Source organism: Myzus persicae, unplaced genomic scaffold (genome assembly GCF_001856785.1).
Source record: "Myzus persicae strain clone G006 unplaced genomic scaffold, MPER_G0061.0, whole genome shotgun sequence".
NCBI classification, from domain to species: Eukaryota; Metazoa; Arthropoda; class Insecta; order Hemiptera; family Aphididae; genus Myzus; species Myzus persicae.
The window spans coordinates 164719-189255 of record NW_019104010.1 but is presented as its reverse complement, the minus strand read 5'-3'; the positions used below and the strand labels follow the sequence as shown (position 1 = coordinate 189255).

Sequence of the window (24537 nt, the reverse complement as noted above, 5' to 3'; positions counted from 1 at the left end):
AAATAAAATAAAATAACTTTGTCGATAAACCATAAATAATCATATAAATCTAATAATTATGACGCATATTAACAGATTTTCACTCAAATACTACTGTAGGCATAATGAATGTAGAATTTATATTTTTAATATCACACAGCTGAATAATATTACATAATATTTTGTTTTATGCGTCATACGCTGTATTATTATGTACCACAATGTAGCAGTCTATCTACGTATATACAGCTGAGGCATCTTAATAATGTGCACAGCAGTATACATTTTAACAACCGCAAAACTGACAACAAAGAAACAAAACCAAACTAAATATAGATAAACACAATTTATAAAAAAAAAAAAAAAAAAAAACCGATATTATGCAATATATTATTATACCTCGATGGTTCCCACACTGGAACACCTCCCTCCTCGTGTGAATTTATGTTTTATATTCTATAATGCTATAGCTATACCGCTAACCGTATGAATAAAATAATAATCTAATTCATTTGTTGTATAAATCCGAATATAGACTGTATAAATATCGCTTAATTTTGATTACAAAAAAACTAAACATTGTAGAAAATAATATGCTAATCTATCAGTCACTTATTATTCGTAGATGATAATTACTGTCCATGTGGTTATTAATATATAGTTTTTTCTACTCGTTAGGGTAAATTAAAATTTTGATCATCATTATTTTGTTGATAATTTGAGTAATTCTTATACATTCGAAATTGCTATGGCAATTTTATATGGGGTGAAAATTACCCCCCCCCCCCTCTCAGGAAAGGCGCCTGAAAAGTAATGGTATATAATATATCATAGTAAACTTGGTAACGTAGTTTAACCACAATTGCAGACCTCCCAATACTGATATCCAATAGTCAATACAATAATGTATGATATGAGTGGGTGAGTGTGTGTAATTATTATCGGTTTGGTGGCCTTTTGCCCATTAGAATGCATTATCGCCACCGCAGGCACCGGCGCACCGGATAGCAGTGCCCTTTTCTCGAACTGTCCGCGGCCTCCCCACAACACCCTTCGTATTTTAACACTATTAATATTTATATTTGGTCCCTGTCCAACGTTTTTATACAACCACCCTTGCCCACTCGCTCGTCCGTCGATTTTAAAGTATATGTATTATTAAAAAAAAACAACTTGACCTCCCACCAATAATTAAACAACATATATAACAATAAATAGTATAAAAAATAGTATAAAAAATAGTTTAAAATACCGTTGCGACCGAATGAAAACTCTACGTCAGCTATAATACCAGTATTTAAATATTTAATCGTTCCTATAATAAGCTATTTTTATGGTGACTGGTGCTTATAAATTTAATTTTACCATTCGTTTAGTTAACATAATATTTATAACTATAATATATTATGTCAAATAATCAAAAACTATAATATAATATAATACGATTCCGTAAGATTTTAATTACCTACGCATTGCTCTCTCTCTCTCTCTCTCTCTCTCTCTCTCTCTCTCTCTCTTTAGTAGTGTGCGACAACGTGAATACCTAGTAAATAATAAACAAACATTTTTTAAGATGCTATAAATGTATTAATATATTTAAATATATTAAGTTATTGAGCAATAATAATATTATGCCATTGATATATTTATTGAAGTTCCAAAATTATTAAAAATAAACTTATTTTTTTATGTACAGTTACACTATATAGGGGCTCAGAATAAGCTCAGAGCTCCTAAACATTAAATGCTTGTAAATATAGTTCCGATGGCGTATCTTTATGATACTCTAAAACAAAGCAGTCTTAGAAAAACCTATTAAAATAATTATTTGATGTAGATACTGATTTTATTTTGTTCTAGAAAATATAATAATATATAATACTATATTAACAGTTACAAGGACAATTAAATGTTATAGACCGTTAACATTTCGAAACTCTAATTGTATCTGTAGTTCTATGTACGAAAAATAAAAAAAAAATGTTCCATATTCGATAAAAATAAATGCTGAATTGGACAATATTTACTTTTGAATGCGGATTTAAATTGTTAATGGTGACTGGTCACTAAAAATAACTAGATCTATAAAATTAAAAATATGTATATATTTAAATAGAATACTGCAATTATTAAGAAAGTTGAATTTTATTGATTTGTACAAATCAAGTACTTATTTAAAATAATATAATATAAAATAAATTATATATAAATTATATTTAAGTACACATTGAAACTAACCGAACGAAAATTGTCCAGACCTCTTATCATAAACACTCATTTTTGAGCTAATACTGCATCAACATCACCTAACCAAAATAAAAATCACTGGGATCATAAACCAAACCTTATATGTGAAAATGGCTTTGATTGGGTTAGTGTTTCTTCTAATTGAAAAATAAATCAACCGAGAAATATTAGTAAATTAAGTTTAATAAATTGACCTGTATAATATTCAACGCCTTGATGCCGTAGAATATAATACTTATTACTTCCTGTCTAAAACATAATTTAATAATTATAACTCAGTAACAAAGTGTATTAACTAATAAAGTAATAACTAACAACAAATCTTTGGATATTTCGTTGTATTCAATTTTAAACAATTTATATCTTCTACCTAGTAGAACTTATTATAAATAATTATATAATCATTATTATAATAATTATCCATTAAAGTCTTTTAAGTTAAAGTTTATATTTTATTAATTGAAAACTGTTTTGATTAAACACCTGCTTTAACAGGCTATAACGGTATTAATTTGTATTAAATGTTTGTATTATGTATTAATTTGTACATTGTGTATAATGATGTAGGTATATAGTGTATGAAATAATCCCATAACTTAAACTAACAAAATGGGTGACAACTTACTAATATACTTATAATTTAGTGGCTTATCAACAAGGATAAATTTAAATTTTGAATGTACAACAATAAATAGCATATACGTAATGCGATTTCGAACTGTTAGGCGTAAAGTTTAGTAGGCCATTGATTTATACGAATGAGTTACCTGTACTCGTATTATGGTCATTCTAATGCTCAATGACTTAAACACGTACGAAATGTGTGTTAAAGTTCCATTAAAACACAGCATTTTTTTTTTTTTAATTACAGTTCACGATCTAACGATGCGTGACGACCAAGGTCACAGTTGACATGGATGGTGAGAACAGGATCATACTAAACGTCGGTGGTATCCGTTACGAGACCTATAAAGCCACACTGAAGAAAATACCGGCCACGAGGCTCAGCAGACTCACCGAAGCCTTGGCCAATTACGATCCTGTGCTCAACGAGTATTTTTTCGACAGACATCCAGGCGTGTTCGCCCAAGTACTCAATTACTACAGGTAAAACGTATTTACAGCCCACCAACCGACATGATGACTTGTTGACATAATTCACCGTTTGTATACTGTTCCAGAACGGGCAAACTACATTACCCTACAAACGTTTGTGGACCACTTTTCGAAGACGAGCTGGAGTTTTGGGGACTGGACTCGAATCAGGTAGAACCCTGTTGCTGGTCCACATACAGCATCCACAGAGACACACAGGTAACCGCAACCAAAGACACCGGCCTAACTATAATAATATAACATTCCGATAGAGCGTCACTGCGTTTTTTTTTTCAAAATTTTGACCGTTTTAAGGATTATCATTCGTTTTGACCTACGCCTCAACCATTTTACACGGAGTTCATTGCGTGCACAGCGCGGCGGCGTAGTTTTGTGGTCTGACCATGATTATAGACTCCTCGTACACTCACCGCGTGCGATCAGATTAAATCCATGACGACGTGAGCCATAATGTATTTGCATGACGGCAAAATGCTCCCGGTATTCGAAAAGTCCCGCGAAAGTCGTGTGTAAAGACAAGTGTGCGGAAAAAAAATTGTACTTATAAGAGCAAGTAGTGATGGGGTTGATGGATAGTGAGTTTCGGTTTTCCGCGGCTGATTAATGACACACAAAACAGCAGCACGCACGTGCGAGTGGGTGAAACTCGGAAACTCGCGAATATAGCGATGGGGTAACGCGAGAGTGTGTCACCCTTTTATATAAAGAGAAAAGGATCCATTACGACGCAACGAGTGGGATACCACTTCGAAAAATTCAACAACCGAACTCGATATAATACGAACTACTTTTTTTTTGTTCATCGTTTCGTTAATGTTTTCGAGTGCCTATATATATATATATATGTGTGTACCAGCTATATTAACATTAATTCCGTTGGGAGTGTTTTATTTTTATTTCACTAAAACGAACCTTTGACGCGATTCCAGGCCACCCTCGCCATCCTCGACAAGCTGGATATCGACTCCGAGAAACCGAACGAGGAGGAAGTTGCCAGAATGTTTGGTTACGAGGAAGAATACTTGGCTGGAACCCTGAACCTTTGGCAGAGGACCAATCCAAAACTATGGGCGCTCTTCAACGAACCGCATTCGTCGTTATCGGCCAAGGTAAGTGTGGTACGGACGTTTGCAAATATTATAAAATACTCTCATCACGCTTGCAGATATTATATCATACTGATCAGCGTAACGAACGCGTTGACCGTCGTGAGAACCAAAATTGGATCTCAATTCAATACCAAGGGGTTTTTTTGGTGGTTTATTGAACAATAATAGTAGAAAAAAAATGATTCAACTGTTTACGTAATACCTATTATGTTTTATTCCTTATGCTATCGAATTTTCATTTTGAATCAATTAAGATTAATATCCCAAGAGGAAGCTTGTGGCCGTATGGAGTTCATTCAATAATATATTAATTATTATTGTTAGGTACCTATTGAGACCTAAATTTAGACCCTATTGAGTATAAACATTTTCATAAGTTTGATGCAACATTGGATCTTTATGTTTTATGTATATCATCCATATAGCTAGCATGCTGTGAAACTCATTTATTTCATAAAACCAATTTAAAACAATAATTACACTTTTAAATCTATACATAAAACAATTTTAAATCATAGTGACTCTTACAATGTAAACAATTTACAGACAAATAGATTGCTTGGAAAAATAATGCATAACATTTTGTTCATTATCACAACACGTCAACATGTACACGATGATGTTTATTTGTTATAATTTTCTATAATTTATGTACATGGAAAAAACTTTGGTTGATTATTATTACCCAAGCAGTAGAAAGAAATGCATGTAAAATAATAGTAAATTTATGGTTCTCGATTTTTTTATAATTTGTTGGTGCTCAAATTTTGGTCTTAAGGAAAAATAAAATAACTTAATTAAGAACCCCTTGGTGGTCTACGTGTTAAGTTATGCGATGCCCCAGGGCTCAACATATTTGGGGCGCACTTAAATATTTAAATTATGGAGTATATTTTATCATAAAATGTATTATAATGTTCGGTACCTACTTCATGACTGCACATAAAAATATAAGCATATATTATAAATAAGATAGCACACACTGACTCGCCAATTTCGTGATAACAAAGTTATGTATCTAATACATTTTAATAACGTTTAGTTACCTACCTAAATGACAAATGTATATACAAGACCTTTACAAAAAGTACATTGTGTATAAAAAAATGACATAAAAATGTTTTGATTAAAAAATAATGTATTTTGTTAGAAACTGTTAGGTTATTACTTATTATTTTCTAAAAATACATTAAATTCAATTAAATTTGGTATAAAATGCCTAATACCCCCCAACTTGTTTTTTTGACAATTATTATACTAACGTAGTTTGTTATAAGGTGATGACTGGTTTATGTTGAAAGTAGTGAAACTTAAAATATAATTTATAACCATGGGGTTGAAAATAATTATACCGGAAGACGTTAATAGTTCGATACGAAATTCGTATTCAAAAATATAGGTCATACCTATATGGTCCACATTTGCACATTTTCCATAGGTATTGTACACCTAATATGAGTACTTGTGAAAACTGTACTATGCAGTTTGTAAACGACATAATAAATTGAAAAAAAATCCTTAAGCACGATTTGCTCTTAGAAATCTGATCAGACACTATATTGCTATCACGTAAATATGTGTAGGTAATAGGTGTGACTATTAATATTCTCGATCGATCGTTGAATTAATAACAAATCGAAAAGAATAGTATAAGTATGTATGCTGATATATGTTTCAGTTGTTGTGTGCTCGAACGAACAGTGTTCGGGTAGAACGAGAAACATAAATAATTCTTTGTGCTATATTATTACACGTGAATAACATTAGAGAAAATAAATTCGTCCTGTGCAATAGTATGTGCTATTGTGTGTGTGTGTGTGTGTGTGTGTGTGTGTGTGTGTGTGTGTGTGTGTGTGTGTGTGTGTGTGTGTGTGTGTGTGTGTGTGTGTGTTACTTCAGCGATAGGGTTTCTCACTAAATAATTGATGGAAGTATATTTGTTGCATAGAACTTCTATAATACAATTTAAATCGATTTAGAGATATTTATGTACTCACTATTATACAATCTGCATATGTACTGTTCCCGTTCATACGATCACACGCCCAAATAAAAAAATACTTTAAACAAAAATATTTATAGTTTGTACCTTTGATCTTTCCCCAAATACTATTTTATTTGCCGTTAACACTATAATTGTTAAATTATTCGGATGCGATAAAAGTATAAAACTATTTGAATACACAAAACAAACTTAATATTATGAATATTATAAAAATTAATATAACACAATTTGCCTTTTATGAGTTCCATTTCGCCAGAATGTAGAAATACCTGAATTTTGTCATGCAAATCAAAAAAAGCCGGCTGACATGTTGGTGAAATATTGCTAAATTTTTTTTAAAAATGCACTTTCTTCACTCTTTAGGATATCGTCATTTTGCGAAATTCGCGTAGGTTGGTCACTTTGAGAACTTGTTTTCAAATTTTACCAACCAAGTCGCGGCGTACGAACATGACAATAGACACACACGACATAATAATAATATTTCGCTTTCCACACGACTCGATCCGAATATCATCACCGCAAAAGCCAAACCGTAGAGTCGGCAACTATCCGAAAACCCATTAGCTCTTCCGTGGGCGTGTTCGATTAATACGCATATACGCCTAATAAAATATATAAGCTCGTCGAAATATTTTATTCGAGGGTTGTCTCGTCTGCCGTTAATAAATCGACAGCCCCCCACCCTGGCGCTGCTGCAGATCCGCGGATGCGTAAATAATGCGCTCCGTGTAAAAGTCCGGGTCCTTGTCCCCATTAATACTGCGCACACATGTATATATATAGGTACGATTGTACGGTATACAGTCGGTATACAGGTCGGTATATGAGGTATACCGGCACGCCCACCTACGCGCAGTGTTGTACGTCGTCGTATATAATAATAACAGGTATGATGGGCTTAATTAATCGATCCGCAATAGTGTTCGCGGCAAAAGTGACTTCCGGTTCGTATATACGGCCAGCGGCGATTACTCGTCCGAATAACAACAATTATTATTACGATCATTATACCCCGAACGTGTCGAAATGGCCGGAGGAATATTAGTAGTAGTATAATGAAACGCAAAACGATCAACACACAATACAGGTGGGTGGTATCGGCCCATTGTACGTACAGGGGGCATAGTATAGATTGGGTTTCCCGATATACGCAAATAATTTAACTCGGACCTGATACCCGTCGTCGCGTACAATAACAACGATTATAATATTTAAGTATAGGTATTATATATTTGAACACGGAACATCGGTCTGGTAACCGACTCGGCTTAAGCCCCTATACTTAGGCCTAACCTAACCTAACCTAACCCAACCCGGGGAGGGGGTTGGCCGCCGCGAGGCTTACGCCATGACGCTGGCAGTCGACCACTCTTAATATTATGCGCATCGCGAGGTCACACGCGTCGATTTCGTGTGGTGATCTGTCAGAGATATTCAGTGAGTGTATTACAATCGTTTTTTTTTCCTGTCGGCCTTTGCGAAACTCTCATTATGCATCGTAAGTAATATCCTATATACGCTGCGCCAGTGCAGGTGCCCAATCCCCGGCCCACGGGCACCACGCGTAGCTCTCGGAGGACACATCCTGTGTGCTCCGTTACAAGTGTTTAAAGCGAAACAAAATATTTTTTTTTTAAAAGAAAATTATTCACCAACCCCCGATTCGTAATACTTTCAACGGTCAATGGAATGTATGAAAACAAGTCCAATATGTACCTACATGTATATGGTATACTTAACGAGTGTAACGAAATTATATTATTAGATTAAGATTGACATTATTCGTACTTTTATTATTTGGCGGCCCGCTTGGAGATGATATTATATATGTTTATTATTTATATTATAAAGAAAGGTTGGTCATCACAGCTCTATTCAGTACTGACCAGTGACTACTAATTTCAAAAAACTACAACGCAATAACCCATAATCGTTCAATCCATAGCTATCGAAATAAAAATGTATACAATTAATTTTTCTGATTGTCAAGTATGAACTGTTTTGAAACATTTTCACACAGAACATTTTATGAAATGGAAGTTTTAATGTGTGTGTTGTTTTCATCTTTGAAATAATAAACTTTGAATATCCTTTTTTCAACTCATTTACACAATAAATTTGTGTTTGTAAAGAAATGAATTATGCATTTCAATTTCAATGACGCTTTAAAAAATAATAATAATAATAATAATAATAATAATGAATAAGGAATACGGAGAGATGAAAAAAATATGTCATTAGTATTATTTATTACTTTTGTCTTCTTTACCTTGGAGTGTTTTTTTTTTAATTTTTCAAAAATGTCATTGATTTATATCGATATTTTTACATACAAACCTTAACATATTTTTGTATATTTCATAAAAAAAGGAATATTCCAGCTAAACATATCCTATAGTAAGCTCGAAAGGACATAACACACAAAACGGAATAGATTAACCCTACGGACCTTTTCCTCTCTTGCAACAAAGGACATATGTCACATGTGCCTGGACGTGATATTAGTGTTAGTAGTTTTATTATGACATATACACGGTACATGACAGTGGCGTGGAAAGGGGGTATTTCGGGTTTTTGAGCCCCCCGGCCCTTCTCGATAGTATTAGTGCAAAAAATATAGTATATAAAATGTGATTTAGATTTCTACAAAACATGTCATAATATTTATAATATGATTCTATTTCGTATTTGATATTATTAATAAGGAAATTATTGACTACTGCAATACGAAGTGTTTAGAACCCCTCTCCCCCACATGTTATAATTAAATGTTTTTATCAATATTATAATAAGGCTAAATCGAATGACCTTATTACTAAATTTAAAGATGCCTAATTAAAATTATCAACATTTTTCATTGGTATTTTTTTATATACACATTATAAAGATTTATATAAAATATTATAGCTAAACCTTCAATATACTAATTATAAATTAATAATATTAGCGTATTTAAATTTAATTATGTTTTGAAAAAATCTAACGGGATAATAGAATGTCAAAATATTTTGCATGTTTTTTTTTCATATTTAAGATTACTGGTAATTTATATGCGAGAAGAAACAATAAACAACAATTTTTTGTATTTTGTGGAATACATTGTTGAAAGTAAATTTACCAGCTTATGTGACTGCAAAATGGAGTAACAAATTATTTAAAAGTGTAGTATTCGAGCTCTTAAAATATTACTCTGTAATAAATTTACATTTTATATGTAACTAAATTTGATGCTGTCATAAGGTAAAAAAAAAAAATATTTAAAAGCGAAAATAAAACATGGTAAATGTCAGTGGTATTTTATTCAACTTACTGTCAAATTAGTGAAACCAATCCGTTACAATTTACAACTGCATCCCATAACGTTACTTTATAAATATAGTTGCACGTAAATCATTTAATAAATTTTACAACTAAGCTTTGTGACAGCCGTTCAATAAAATTAAAACCACAGCAGGTGTTTAATGGCCGTGGATAATCGATAATATTTTGAATGATTTATTTTGTTTTGATGCGTAATCGCAATGAATATTGTTTTAGTATCTATGTTTTTTTGTTTAAAAAAAATTTTGAGATAGCCTGAACAGGATGTTTTTTTACATATGTTTACTACAATTGTAAAATAATCCCCATCATAAATGATCCGTTGGCCCATTGCGAATAAAACAGCTTGTTAAATAATTGTGCGAAGCCTTCGCTTCCTTGTCTTTTATTTGCAGTAATTCAAATATCAATAAACTATCCACTATTAATCATCAACTACACTTCAGTAAACACCTTTTTACTAAATTAGAGTCTTAAAGTTTTTAATCAACATATATATTATGGTATTGGGATGTATAGAAATTTTTATTTTCTAACCGATTTTGCTTAACGCTTTATTCATTGTTTGTCCCCGTACAAACAATAATCACAATAAAAATATATTGCATTTTTAACTTATTTCTCGGGTTGAATACAACTTTCATTTGTCCAACTGATTTTGAGTGACGCCTTTTGTATAGAAATAGAAATTAGAAATGCTAATCAACAATAAATATTAAAAACATATTTTTCGGTATTTTTCCACTGCATTATACTCAAAAACATATTAAAAAATTCTAAATAACTAGTAGCATGCTACTTAATTTCCTTTCGATTTGTATTTTTTGATCTCCCAACTTTTTGAACTATGTTCTTGTGTTTACTATTTTATTGGTTTGAATTCCGATTTTTAAATCTATATATTAAATCAAATAAAAATCTTTATTAGGCACCGGTAGTAATCATAATAATAATAATAACAATAATAATAATGTTGATAACAACCACACTCCTAGAGAGCACAGTATTGTGTACATGAAATAATAAAGTTTAATTGTAAGGAAAACAGAGCTAAAAACTTAAATATTTGATTTAAGACTCAAATATATAAATTCCCTTGTATCTTTATAAGTTGTTTCTTCGCAAGACTTCGTGGGTATTTGTTTTCCACCAAAACATAATTAAATAATAATTGTATTAAAATGTCACCGCTATTGTGAAAAACGTGACTTTCTGACGTCATCTAGGTGGTCGCGCTTCCCAGAATTAATTTCAGGTCAGAAACGCAAATGAAAAGTTTGTGGTGGGCATACCATAATAATAACAACAACAATATCGTATCCTTACACTCGGGCCTCGTAGACTCTGCTTTGTCTGGTCAACATAACTTTGAACCTATATTTACTTACACGCACACACACACACACACACACACACACACACACACACACACACACACACACAAATTACACGCACGTCATGATAAACGACACGTTTTCCAAGTATTTCAACTAGTCACAACTGTCCGGTGATGACTTGAACAATTTGCGAGGGCTATGTCTAAAACTAAACTATTTAGCAGTAAACAATAATATTCGAGTGGATTTTGTTTATAACAATATCAGTAGGTAAGTCTAGGTCCAAATCCTGACAGCGAAATAAACACAGTAGAGTTATTTGAAACAATAAATATACTAAACCGATACAAGAAAAAAACCAACGATCGTAATTTGCATAAACGACTAGATTGTATTTTAAAACTGTATGTATTTAATTAGTTTTTTTTCTTCTATTTGTATTCCTTCCCCTCAAAATGTTTAAGTGAATAAGTAATTATTCAAAAGTAAACGTATCTACAAATGTAATGCAAATGTCCTTAGTTGTGGAAGCAGAAATGCATAATTTCATAACCAATAAAAAAAAAAAAAAATTGAGGAAGTATTATAAATTTAAAATTAATATGCAATTTAAATTTATTTAATTGTTTTATTAAATTTCTCATCATAATATTTTCTACAATATTAAATATTTTATTTTATTAATATATACGATCACGAGGGATCAAGTACAGCATAATAATACTACAATCTAAAGCTGAATAATACACAAAATATAACTAGCTGTAGCACTATATTTTAGTGATCTCATCGTGTATACAAAATGGGCAGTTGTCTTATCGACGATACGTACCGATCTTATGAGGCGAGTTTATCGTGTACATTAAATGTAATGCATTAAATTCATCATTATCAGAAATCTAAATAAACAAAAACGAATAGTCGTATAAATTTAATGGGACTATTGTTTTTTTTTTTAAATATTTAATTAATAAATTATATAGGTATCTGAAATATACATATATCATGCAGCCATCTATTTAATGATCATTATAATTTAGTTATCTTAAAATGTTAATGTTTATAAACCAAAATGTTTATAGGTAGGCAGGTTACACTTCAGCTGTTTATTTAGATTTAGACCCATTATGAACATGTCTGTGTTTCCGATGAATATTTTAAAAAAGCATAAAGAATTAATAAATTCAAGTTTTAATGTTACAAGCCTTGCAGAAACAATGGTCCTACAGGCACAGAGAAAAAAACATTTTCGAAACCCAAGGAATTTTTCTTACATCCAAAAAAAAAAATAATTAAAATAAATATTTTTTCATCTTCCTAATAATATGAATATACTTACAACAGTCAAATAATTTTCAAAACAAATTAGATAAAACACTTCCTTCGAAAATAAATGAAGTTTCATTGAAAATAACGAAAAAAAGTCATATACATACAACAAGACGAAATAAATGTATGATTATGAAATAAATAGCTTAAGGAACATATTATTATGATAATATATTAAACGGGCAGTAGACGACAGTATAAAAAAATACAATATCGAGAGACAGTAAAAAGACACATCTTTCATTTCCCGAATGAGAAAAAAATAATAAAGTAAAGTTACATATTATAATCAACATTGGTAGGGTTCTTGAAAGTGGAAATTACCCATTTTTACGAATGAACTCGGAAACGAAAAATCGATTCACCACTTTAAGGCATTATTAACATTAAAATGCGCGAAGTATTTTCATGGAAAAACTTCTTTTGGTATAAGTCCCCAGCTGTCATAAGACGTATTACGAACAATTTTACGAGTAAAAACCGTGGTTGAAAGGTGTACTTGGATGATTTGACAATTCAGAATGAGGAATATAATATGTCTGTTGGAGAAAGTGTTATAGTTACTGAAAAATGTCATTAATTTCGGAATGCCAAATGCCTTTGTCAAAAAATAACCAAAGGCCCATACTACGTCTTGAATGATAAACTCTCCATAAAGATCTATCTATTCAAAGTGTAAGAACCTTTCTAAGATACAATCGTACGCATTCCAATCTCCTCAACCATCGCCACCCCTTGATCTCAGTACCATCTGTTTCCACTATTCCTGGTAACTGCAGAAGACGCCTAAAACGAACATGGTGTCGTGATCTGCTAATTGACTAACCTCAACACCAAAGAAGCCCTCCGTTTCAAATATCGTAAACTTTATTTGATTAATATTGCATTCTATTTTTTCTAATATTTCTAATAAATCCAACATCACTTGAGATTATTGTGAAAATAATACTTTGCAGATTGGATAGAAAAAAAAAATGATTCACTCTAATATTTATTCAGTTTTTGTAACAGACCCAATTTTAACATGATTTTTGAATATTGAATTAGATTAATGAACGGCCAGGACATGGGTTTCACGTAAATGAGACATTATGCATTCAGAAATGTGTAAAAAAAATGTATAAAATTCACCAACACACTTAAATTTTGTTTTTAAATCTGTACGATAGTCATCTACTCACCTGTGTTTGATTTGTGTTTAATCATTTGGTGGTATGAATAATTCAGTTGAGGTATATATATTATAGCAGACAGCATGGTTGGTTCAAACAATACATTGCTTATGCATTTGGTCTTGAAAATCAGCGGTACATTACATTATTCTCGACCTATTTTATTTTACTTTTATTTCCCCAGTCTCCGGAGAAAGACTTGCTCGTTTACAAATTTTGACGTGACACATGGCATGGTACACAGAACGAGAATAGTTATTATGTAATTAAAAAAAAAAAAATAATGTAATGTACTAAAACAATAGTTCCGTGAAATGTTTTACATCGACATAATACTAATGTAATTTTATAATATAATAAAATATCATATAATCATTAATGAGTTATGTAACGTTGACGGCTTTATGTAAGTTCTTATTTTCCATTATAGTAAAATAGTATTCATTTTTTACAAAATGGGTTTTGTCATTAAAGTTATATTACATTATTATTATGCGTACCTACGTATAATGTCCATGCGAATTTGTATACATAATCCAAATACTATATTTTTAATATTTCAGTACTTACGTATTTATTAAGCATTACATTATAAATTACCATCAAGATTTTAGAAAATAATAAACATTTTATATTGTAAAAGTGGAATTATTAAATAAAAAACGACATTATGATTGTTTTATTATTATGTACCTAAACGTACTTACACATTTCACAGAGAAATATATATTTAATACCTAAACGTAATAAGTACCAATTTTAATGCATAGTAAAATATTAATTGCAATAACGTGAAAAAGAAACAACAAACAAAACATACAAGACAATGCGACAGAAAAAAACGTTACGAGATACATTTTAAAATAATAGATCACGAGATGTGATAATAAATAAAGATTAAAATAAAATTACCTTTTTACAAGAATAATGATAATTATTTTTTAATTAGTTTAATTAATTGTGTCATCAAATATGTTTTACAATTTTCAACAAAATTATAAAATAATAAATATAATAAGAAGTACGAGTACATACCTACAGACAAAAATAAAACAGATCATTTTAAATTTGGTATATTTTACTTTAATGAGTGCAAATGTAATATAATTGATACTATGGTAATTAATAATTATGACGTCTAGACTGATCCTCAATTTACTGACTGACTTATAATTCATAAATATCATTCAAACCGTTTGTATTATAAATTAGGTGTACCTAGCCATTAGCATGAGTCAGCATGACGTGTAGATCGACCGATCTAAATCGATTTAAATAAATATTTCCTTATTCATATTATTAATTTGTAGATAAGTACCTAAAATTTAAATACTCATTTCATCCACTCTTCTATCCAATGATATCATAATATACTTTGATTTTATAGCTTACCAATAATTATGAACAAACTATAGATACCATCCAACGAATCCACGTCAGTGTCGTAGCTAAATTGCATATTCAAAACGCCGTGCTACAGTTTATTCTTATTTAATGATTATGTAAAAAAAAAATGTATACGCGTCTGGAGGACATTTTAGTATGCAAATTAATACTAAAAATAACGCTCCCGCTCCTTTTGGTTTACGTATCAATAATAAAGACATCTGTAATATCAATCGAATTCACTACACAGAGCACACAAATGAAAATTGAAGAGCCCCCAGAAAATCACCAGCCAATTCAATGTCTCCGTTGTCAAGGTTTCGGCTCTATAAATTCTTACTGTAATCACCCGTATACATTTTTCCACTGTGGAAATTCCCAGTATTCCCACACCTCAGATAGATATCAAAAATATGTTGGTTCAACTACCAAATGTGCGTTTTCTGTAGTGGAACCATCCGGTCTATTACATGGATTTCTCTGCCTTCAAAAAAAAAAAAACCCAAGCTACCTATTTTCCTGAGAATATAAAATCAAATGTATTACAATAACTTTAATCATATAGACATAAAGTATGTAAAATATATAAACGGAAACACTACTACCAATACGAACCCTCCACCGAAAAGGTCATATTCCAAAGCAACGACCCAACCCTCCTACCATCATCCATACATACTGTCACCCTAGCTCATAAAATGGAGTTCTTTCTTATCAATTTCCAAGCAACTACTAAACTTTTAATCTCCTTACCAACTACTCTCATAGAGAAACGCATGCACTTTCGCAATGGTAAATAGTCCAAGTTATATCATCCATCAAATCACAATCCTTTTACAGAATGCCAAAGAATTTTTAAAAGAAAAAAAAAGTCCTCCAATCGAATTCCATTGGATAAATACTTGTTACTAAAAATTCCAAAAAAAAACTAAAAATCTATTATTATATCTAACTTATTAATAAAAGTTCATAATATTGGTAGTAGTGTCTATGGATATTCTTCTATATCATGTTATCGGATTAAATGTTATCATATTTACTTATTGTACTGTTTGTGTATACAGATGGCAAATTTTATTTCTGTTAATAATGAAAAAATAAACAAGTAGATGTTTAGCACACGTCAGTCTTAATATGTATGTGTCACGACCTAAACAAATAACTGTAAAATAGATTGGAGTTTTGATTTAGGACTATTTTTAAAATATTTATTTTATTTTGTCTAAAACACGTTACTATATATTTTATTTTTATTTAGTTAAAGCTTAAGCATCTGAGGTCATTAGTCTGGAGGTTATAAGTCAGTTTTCACTGTGAGAGAAGGTAGGTTGGCTTGGAATATGTGTATATGGGGTGAAAATTCGTCGCTAAAAACCAGGGTGGTCACTGGTCACCCATCTGGAAACTAGCGTATCCAGCCGAGGCTCGACCTCAGAACACGTGAGTCACTGCTGGTGACCACAGTGTCACACCAGGTAACCGTATCAAATGAATATCCAAATCATAACTAATAAAAATGTCATATTTCTGGTCAAGTCATAACATTTTAGTTATTAAATTATCATTTACGAATTTTGTAAAATAAAAGTTTGCTAACATTAATTTATTATAATACGTATTCCTAGCCATCTGATGTATCATTGACGCCAGACCGAGTGAGATAAATTGATTCGAAAAAATATCGATTAAAATACCAAGTATTATATTACCAATGGTATATTGTTAATGTGTGTGATATTGTTAATGGTGACGGGAAACTCGTATAGCAATCGTAAATAATTGTTTTTTCCATCCGGAATTGTATACATTTTATACGAATGCGCCTTAGGAAAAAAAATAACCCAAATAAATCAAATTATTTTTGCATTATAATCTTCGTACTGATATAATTGTAGTTGTAATTCGTAAATCGATTTTTTTCTTCAGAATTTAATTATTTTTCACAATGTTATGAAAGTGAAAACAGAGTTATAATATTATTAAAACATTTTATTCGTTTTATATCCAACCTAAATAATAACGCAATGTCGAAATCGCCATCAATGATAACCGTTTTAATTTTGAAATGTTAACATATATATTTCATACAATTCGCGGTTTACTTTTGAGATCTGTACGTTCGTAAATACTACAAATTTACAACAAAACAAAGGCGTAGACCCTTGAAACGTTTGAAAAACAAATTAATGTTTAGATAAAACTGACATATTTAATGGTTTGAATTTGGTAAATAACCCGGCGTACACAGTCCTATCTAAAGACCAAAACACAGTCGGACTACAACACGCCTACGTGCCATTTATTAATTGCGGTTCGTTTTTATGCTCGTAATAAAATAACCCAGCGTTAAAAAAAAACCTAATTTTTCATCACGTTTTTCCGATGATGCACTTATATTATATTTTGCCAACCATTTACGCCCAAACACAAACACATGGGCACTTATTTATATTACAAATATTTTTTTTTTTTTAGATATTTATACTTATCATTGAATGTTTTAAGGTTTCTAATTTTGACCAAGCAAGTCAAATTGATATCAAAATTAATCGCCCATTAACGTCCAAGACTTGATAAACACTGCCTAGTCCAAAACCCAGATGTTATGAGTACGTTGTTATGTATTATGTTTACACTAAACAGTGGTGAACAGGGCGATTATTTTATTTAAATAATAGCACCTATATAATCCTACTTTACCCGAGAAAAAATGAAAAACATCAAATGCGACGCTATGTCGGTACATCTCGGTTTGAGGTTTAAGGTTTAAGTACAATGTACCTCAGTTCATGGGAAAATCTGCATCGGTGTACCTCGCTTTGTGAACTAATTCGACTGAGATGGGCAATCCGCCTTGGGTGGATTAGATATAGCACTTGGTATGTTTTCAAACGTGGTTAAAACTAATTTCTATATTTTTCTGATAGCTCTAAAAACGTTGTACCAAACTTAACCGTCATAAAAATTGGTCGAGTAGTTTTTGAGTCCATAAGCTACAAACATATACGGACACTGCCTTTTGTTGTACATTTGAAAAACTAACAATTAATTAAATATTATTTTCTTATATTTAAAAAAAGTCACGTAACTTCTATGGTTGACGAGTAATCTATAATCATTTTTTTTAACTGTTTTTTTCAGCCACTGGCTTCTTTACATTGTACAAACCAACAAATTATTCTATTTTTGAAACTTTATAGTGTAAGGATTGAAGCAAACAAGTCAAAGAAATCTACTCGATTCTCGAGAAATATGCGTTGAACAAGATTCTATTTTACATTTTCCAATGACTTTAAATTTCTGTTTATTATCTTGAGCAATATCGTGGCTCATGATAACATAACTACTCTGTAGTCTGTATACATCAATAAAATACATATATTACTTAACAACTGTATTGAATGATTCGAAACTAAGTATGACGATTTTGATATTCATTATTGAATTTCGATTGAATTACGTGTGGTACAACATAACGAAAATCGTTCACCCCAACAGTCAGGAATTCGCTATTAAGCCTGTAACATGTGTGTAAATGTACGATTATTAGTATTGAAGTGTTTTAATACTAATAATAATATTTTAATGATAACTCACCGAACCGTCCTCTAAGTAGATGCCATCGACTTGTGTCAACTTTACTGTTTAATATGCTACATTAATATACGTGTAATTGTAATAATATTTGTTTAATATTATTAGGTATTAACAAAATATTGTAAGCGACGTATAATCGAGATACAAGAAGATAATGTCTACAAACTTGACAGGAGAAAAAAATGGTTCACTATTTATTGGAAATTCCCAATAAAGAATCAATTAACATAATTTATTTCTGTGTATGACAAGTGATAACAAATAATAATTTAATAACGAATACGAAAACATTTAATTTGGTTTCAACTATAGGTACTTAAATTAAATTCATAAAGCTGATCACTACTTAGAGTTGTCTGTTTGTTGCACCATTTTCAAAATAAATTTGTCGTAAGTATGAGATCTAATTTGATAAATATAAAATCGTAATTTATTACAACAAAATTATTATTTAAGCATGAACACGTTTTATTGTATTTAAGGATGTACAATGTACATATATGATAAATGGGCCCGTCTGTTTGTTACGCACTCAAACTCAGAATCGGACAATTTAAATGTTACTAAATAATAACTCGGAGACAAAAAATTAAAAAGTCAGATTTTCGCATGCACTTTTAAAGGTTTTTTTCTCCGTGTTTTTGAGAAAAAACTGTTTTTGTCGACAATTAAAGTGATTCATCAGTTGTTGCAGAAGAGTAAACTTCAATGCAGTTCCGAAAAAGGAGATCACTGCTATATGTATATTAATACAATCACCTAGTGGGATAACAGAATTGTCAAATGCAATATTATGAGAGACGTGAATGGTAGGTATTGACCTCGAGATAGAAGTGTGGAATCCAGAGTAATAATATAATATATTATGAATTATACGATTATTAATTAAGCATTGACCGTGGGTGTCTGGTATATGAAGATTATTTTAGTCATTATGCAGATATTATTATATATAATAATATATTGTTTGACGTTACTATGGATACTTGGAAGGGACGGCCAAGTACCCTTCCCGGTTTCGATTTAAGCCACCTCCAGAAAATTATTTAAAAAGTATGATTTTTACTGATTAGGAGAGTTAACTAATAATTAAAATTACTATAGTTTTACAAGTAATTTATTGTTTTACAATTGAAAATGTATAAAAAAGAATAAGAAAAATTATAAAATATCCACAAATTGTTGTATTCCTCAACAATTAACATTCGGCAAAAGTATATTTGAAAGTAGAAACACAAAAAATAGAAATAAACGTGCAAAACAATAATGTTGGGTATATTATACAGGTAATAATAACGTTAAATCCTCAATGGTTAGATAAAAAAATAAAATAAAATAACTTTATTAAAGATGTTAATTATAGGCATCAAATGTTGTAATGCACTATTTTTTTTCCGCCACATTCAATCGTTTTTGAATAAACCGAAAACAATAACATTATGTAACTGATAATACTACAGGTGGATAATCGAAATCTGTTGACGGATCTAACAGATCCGTGGAGTATAAGATATGATTTATATTATGGACATTTTTAGTACAGATAAATTTTATAAAAAAATGTTCGGACACTTGTCTGTTAGTGGGAAAAACCTGACTAGCATTGTTCCCTGATTATATTACCAACTACAACGACTCGTATGATAACAGAATTGATTGCGTTGTCAAAAAGTGATACATTCTCGTAAATAGTTACCAGGAACGAGTAAACGACGGAATTATCTAACAATATTGCTAGAAGGAGTGCATCCGTTCGTGAAACGTCTAAAAATGTTATAAAACTGGGAAAACGTAAAATATGAATAATAGTAGACATTGCGTTATGAAGCATAATATACATTATATAATATTTATATAATAAGGTATATTATGATTGTTATTTGTTATTACTTATTATAATTCAATATAAGTATTGTAATTTTTCATTCACTGTTCGGCGTTTGGTATGTTTAATATTTCATTAATGGTATAATTCATGATATAATATAATTTTAGATAAACATATAATTGATAAAGTATATTGTTAACAAATTATATGTATGCATTACATTATTTAAAATTATATTTATTCGAGTACAATTTTCAGTATTAGAAAATACAGTCGATAGACTGGTAATTTAAGCCCGACATTATAAATTCATTATGTTATAATATTGTGAAATAATATATTATATACTTGGTCGAGGTAGTGTTTTCGTAATGTTTGACGTTTGGTCATCTGTGGGTGTTTGAAATAAATGCGTTTTAGATTGTTTGGTACAGAAAACCGAATTTCCAATACATTTATCGAACAGTCATGTAGCATTAAAAACGCATTATACAATACAACTGCCACTGTGGTTATTTAATATTTTCACTATGTAAAAATAATATAATAAGTATATTTATAAGGAATATTTACACTTTTTATTTGTTAAAATATTTAGTTTTCCATTGAGAGGCTAATTGGAATTGTTAAAAATCGATTGTATAAATTGTCATATTTTATTTTTATTATTATGATTGAAACTAATGTAAATTTAAAAGGCACACGGAGACAATCTACTTCGAATTTCCCGAGAGAGTTATACAATGCACAAATAGTAATGCATAGTAATGCATTACAATATAATAATTTTATTATTAAATAATGTAATATTGACAATATAATTGTAATGTCATGTTCAGTTTATTTACTCGTATTTTAATTTTTTTTAAATTATTTAATTTACTTTAATCATAGAGATTTAGAACCCACGTCACTACCTTTTCACTCTGTAAACATTATTAACTATATTACTTCGAAAACTCAATACCAATTATTAATATTATAACAAACATTATATTTATATATATTTTTTAATTAAATAATTTATTTGATATGATATTATGTAGTTTATGTTACTTATTTGGTATACAACATTTGTCGTATTAAAATAATGTTGGTGTAACATAGTAAAAACATCAATAGATTAGGTATACAAAATAAAACAAAACTAAAAAGAATTTGTAAAACAGAATAATGTAAATTTTTTTTATTCTGAATTAGTGCAGTGTCGAATTATTTAAATATTTTGATATTTTTTGTGTTTAAATATTAACGGGGTTGCGTGTATAATAAAATACTACGTTTAATTTTTTTTTTCGAAACTTTATTGCAGTATTATACACGTTAATATATTCCGATAGTAATTGAACGTTATGTAAAATATCTACATGATTTATTTCCTTCTGGAATAGATGACTACGAGAAAAACACAACAGGGTTGTTGTTTTTGTTATTTTAAAACGGAATGATTAAACTGTAAAAAATTCGGCTAAAAAAGTACACGAAGAAAATATATCGTATTTTTCATAATTAAAATTTTTTTTTCGTCCTATACTTGTAATTGTAACATTGTATGAAGTCGTGCGTGCGCAACCCTGTATCCATGCAGTTTTTAAAAAATAATAAATAATTATTTTAGTATTAATTGAACGTAATTATTTGAGTTCGTTCAGCGACGAACAAATATTGAATTTTAGTTGAGTGGCTTTCTCGTAAGAACATACATTTACAAAAATACATGACGTAGTTCTTACTAACACAATTTGGCAAACTATTCTTAGTATTCTAAAAAACAAAATTTCGGTTTTCGTAGAAAAAATACCTCATATGACATATTATTATTTATAAGTATAATTATGTATACACTTTCGTTTTATTAGCATATACATTATACAGTGACGCAATTGCAGGACGGTTCTAGGGAGAAAACTTATTGTTGTAAGCCTCGTTATAAAATTTTGAAATCCCAGACGTTTAAAGAATTCAACTAACATTATGAATAATTATTACATTATTATCATAATAATAATATTTCTTACACGTTTAAAATATAATAAAACCTTGTTTATTATTTATGGATAATTATTTTGTGTCTCTTACTTTTTATTCACATTTTCCCGATTTACAGGTATAATATAGGTTTTACTTTTTCCTCGTTTGGGAGAAAAAAAATAATCCCCCTCATCACCGTAACGTGGACCCACCGATTCAAAGAAAATTCAATAAACCTAATATAATACTGATGGAATTTAATATCATTCGAGTTTTTCAGGGACACGAACAATGACAATAAACATTTTACATAATATATTATATATTTTAATAATATAATGGTATACATAATACCAACCTACATAAATAATATTATACTACCTACTTAAATATAAATTAGACTTAAACACAAGTAGTTTCGTCACACAAAAAAAGCCTTTTTGATATGTTGTATAATTATTATACAATATAGGCATAGGGTAGTTCACGAATCATTCTCACCACCATTTTTCTTTAATGTTATGAATTATTCGAATTCTGATTTTGTAATTACTAAGTACAACTGTATTAGTATACCTATATTTTTATATAATTTAAAAATGTCCTGTCGAGGTACAAATTTTTTATTTTCAAGTGAAAATCAACTAATTCTACAACTATTCTACACTACCATACAATTTACGGAAAGTTTATAATAGTACTCACAACTTGGTCAATTTGTCCTGTAAGCAAAATTTTGATGAAACAAAATAATTTACTATAATTTATATAACTCAAAAATTGTCTATTAAATAATGAATTTAATCAAAGATGTTTTTTTATTAGTAAAAAAAAGTTAATATCATGATACTCCGTATACGATAATAGTAATGAGGTCATTAGTCAAAAATACAATAAATCAGAATTTAAATAATTAATTATTAAAAAAAATTGGGGTGAGCATGCTTAGTAAATCATTTTGTATTTTATAATATATAACAAGAAATTTAAAATCAATGTTAGTGAATATTATTTTTTTAGGGAGCCTGTAAATTTGTCGTTCGGTATACTTTCGTTTACTGTGTAAATAATATTATATAAACCCACGTAAAAGTGTAATATATGTAGCTGAAAATTTATTTTAACCGTTGAAAAACGTGTGCGATAAATAAAATCTAATAGTTTCGCACACGATTTACTACTCAATGCCTTATTATTATTAAATAATTTATTGTTTCACAAACATAAGCATACATCGTTAAACTTTTTCTTATATGCTATGTAAGTAATTATTAGATTGTTATTATTTATGAATTCGTAAATTAGTCACTATTATGGTACCAAGTGTTGAATATGAGGCGTACATGAAATATTTGATAATTTTACACCGAAATAGTAATAGAATTTAAAAAAAATCTTTAATACATATATAGGATAGCCCTCAGCAACTTTTCAAAGCTTTCTTTTGTTTGATAATTTTTAACATATTAGAAATGTGTAGGTACTTATAATAGTAATTTGAATATTTGGATTTTTGATTTACAGATTTCATGGACTATCCAAATAATTCAGATATCCGACTCAATTTTGCAGTTCAATGACCCATTTTTATATTTTTATGAAAATTTAATTTCTACATTTTTTTTAAATATACCTTTTTCTAACTTATTATGACTAATGTACTGTTGTCTTTGGTCAAATTGGTCAAATCAAAAAACCAAATCCATATATCTAGATATTCGGATTATTATTCAGATCCTCTGATTTCATGCCCGTATAACTAACCTATAATACTATTGGACTATCAACCTACTGCATATAATTGTATAATATTGCATTATATAACGTGAGTGTATATTTAAACGGAGGGTATAGTTCTGCTGCACATGAGGTACCGTGTGAATCACTTTAATGGAAATATTAAATTTTAATGCAGCGATTTAAAATCATTGTATACGAAAAACGATTCTGAGCGAAAATGGTCTATCAGCCTATTATAGTACTAAGTAAATATCTAGTATGATATTATTGCTATCAAAATATATATTTTATTTTACTATTAGTAATAGCGAGTTGAATTAACTTTTGCCGAAAACATTGCATTTGAAAATGTTATTGTGTGTATAAAATATAAGTATATACTTTAAAAGTTTCAAGT

At 29.7% G+C, this 24537-nt stretch overlaps 1 protein-coding gene across 1 annotated transcript in view; it reads left to right on the top strand.

Moving 5' to 3' along the window:
- The first annotated feature begins 3074 nt into the window (after positions 1–3074).
- LOC111037527 (potassium voltage-gated channel protein Shaw-like) overlaps positions 3075–24537 on the top strand; it is a 65497-nt gene continuing 44034 nt past the window's right edge. The window contains exons 1-3 of the mRNA XM_022320156.1: positions 3075–3333; positions 3408–3540; positions 4272–4451. Coding sequence (XP_022175848.1) covers positions 3140–3333; positions 3408–3540; positions 4272–4451 — 507 coding nt within the window. The 5' untranslated portion in view covers positions 3075–3139. The remainder of the gene's footprint in view (positions 3334–3407; positions 3541–4271; positions 4452–24537) is intronic.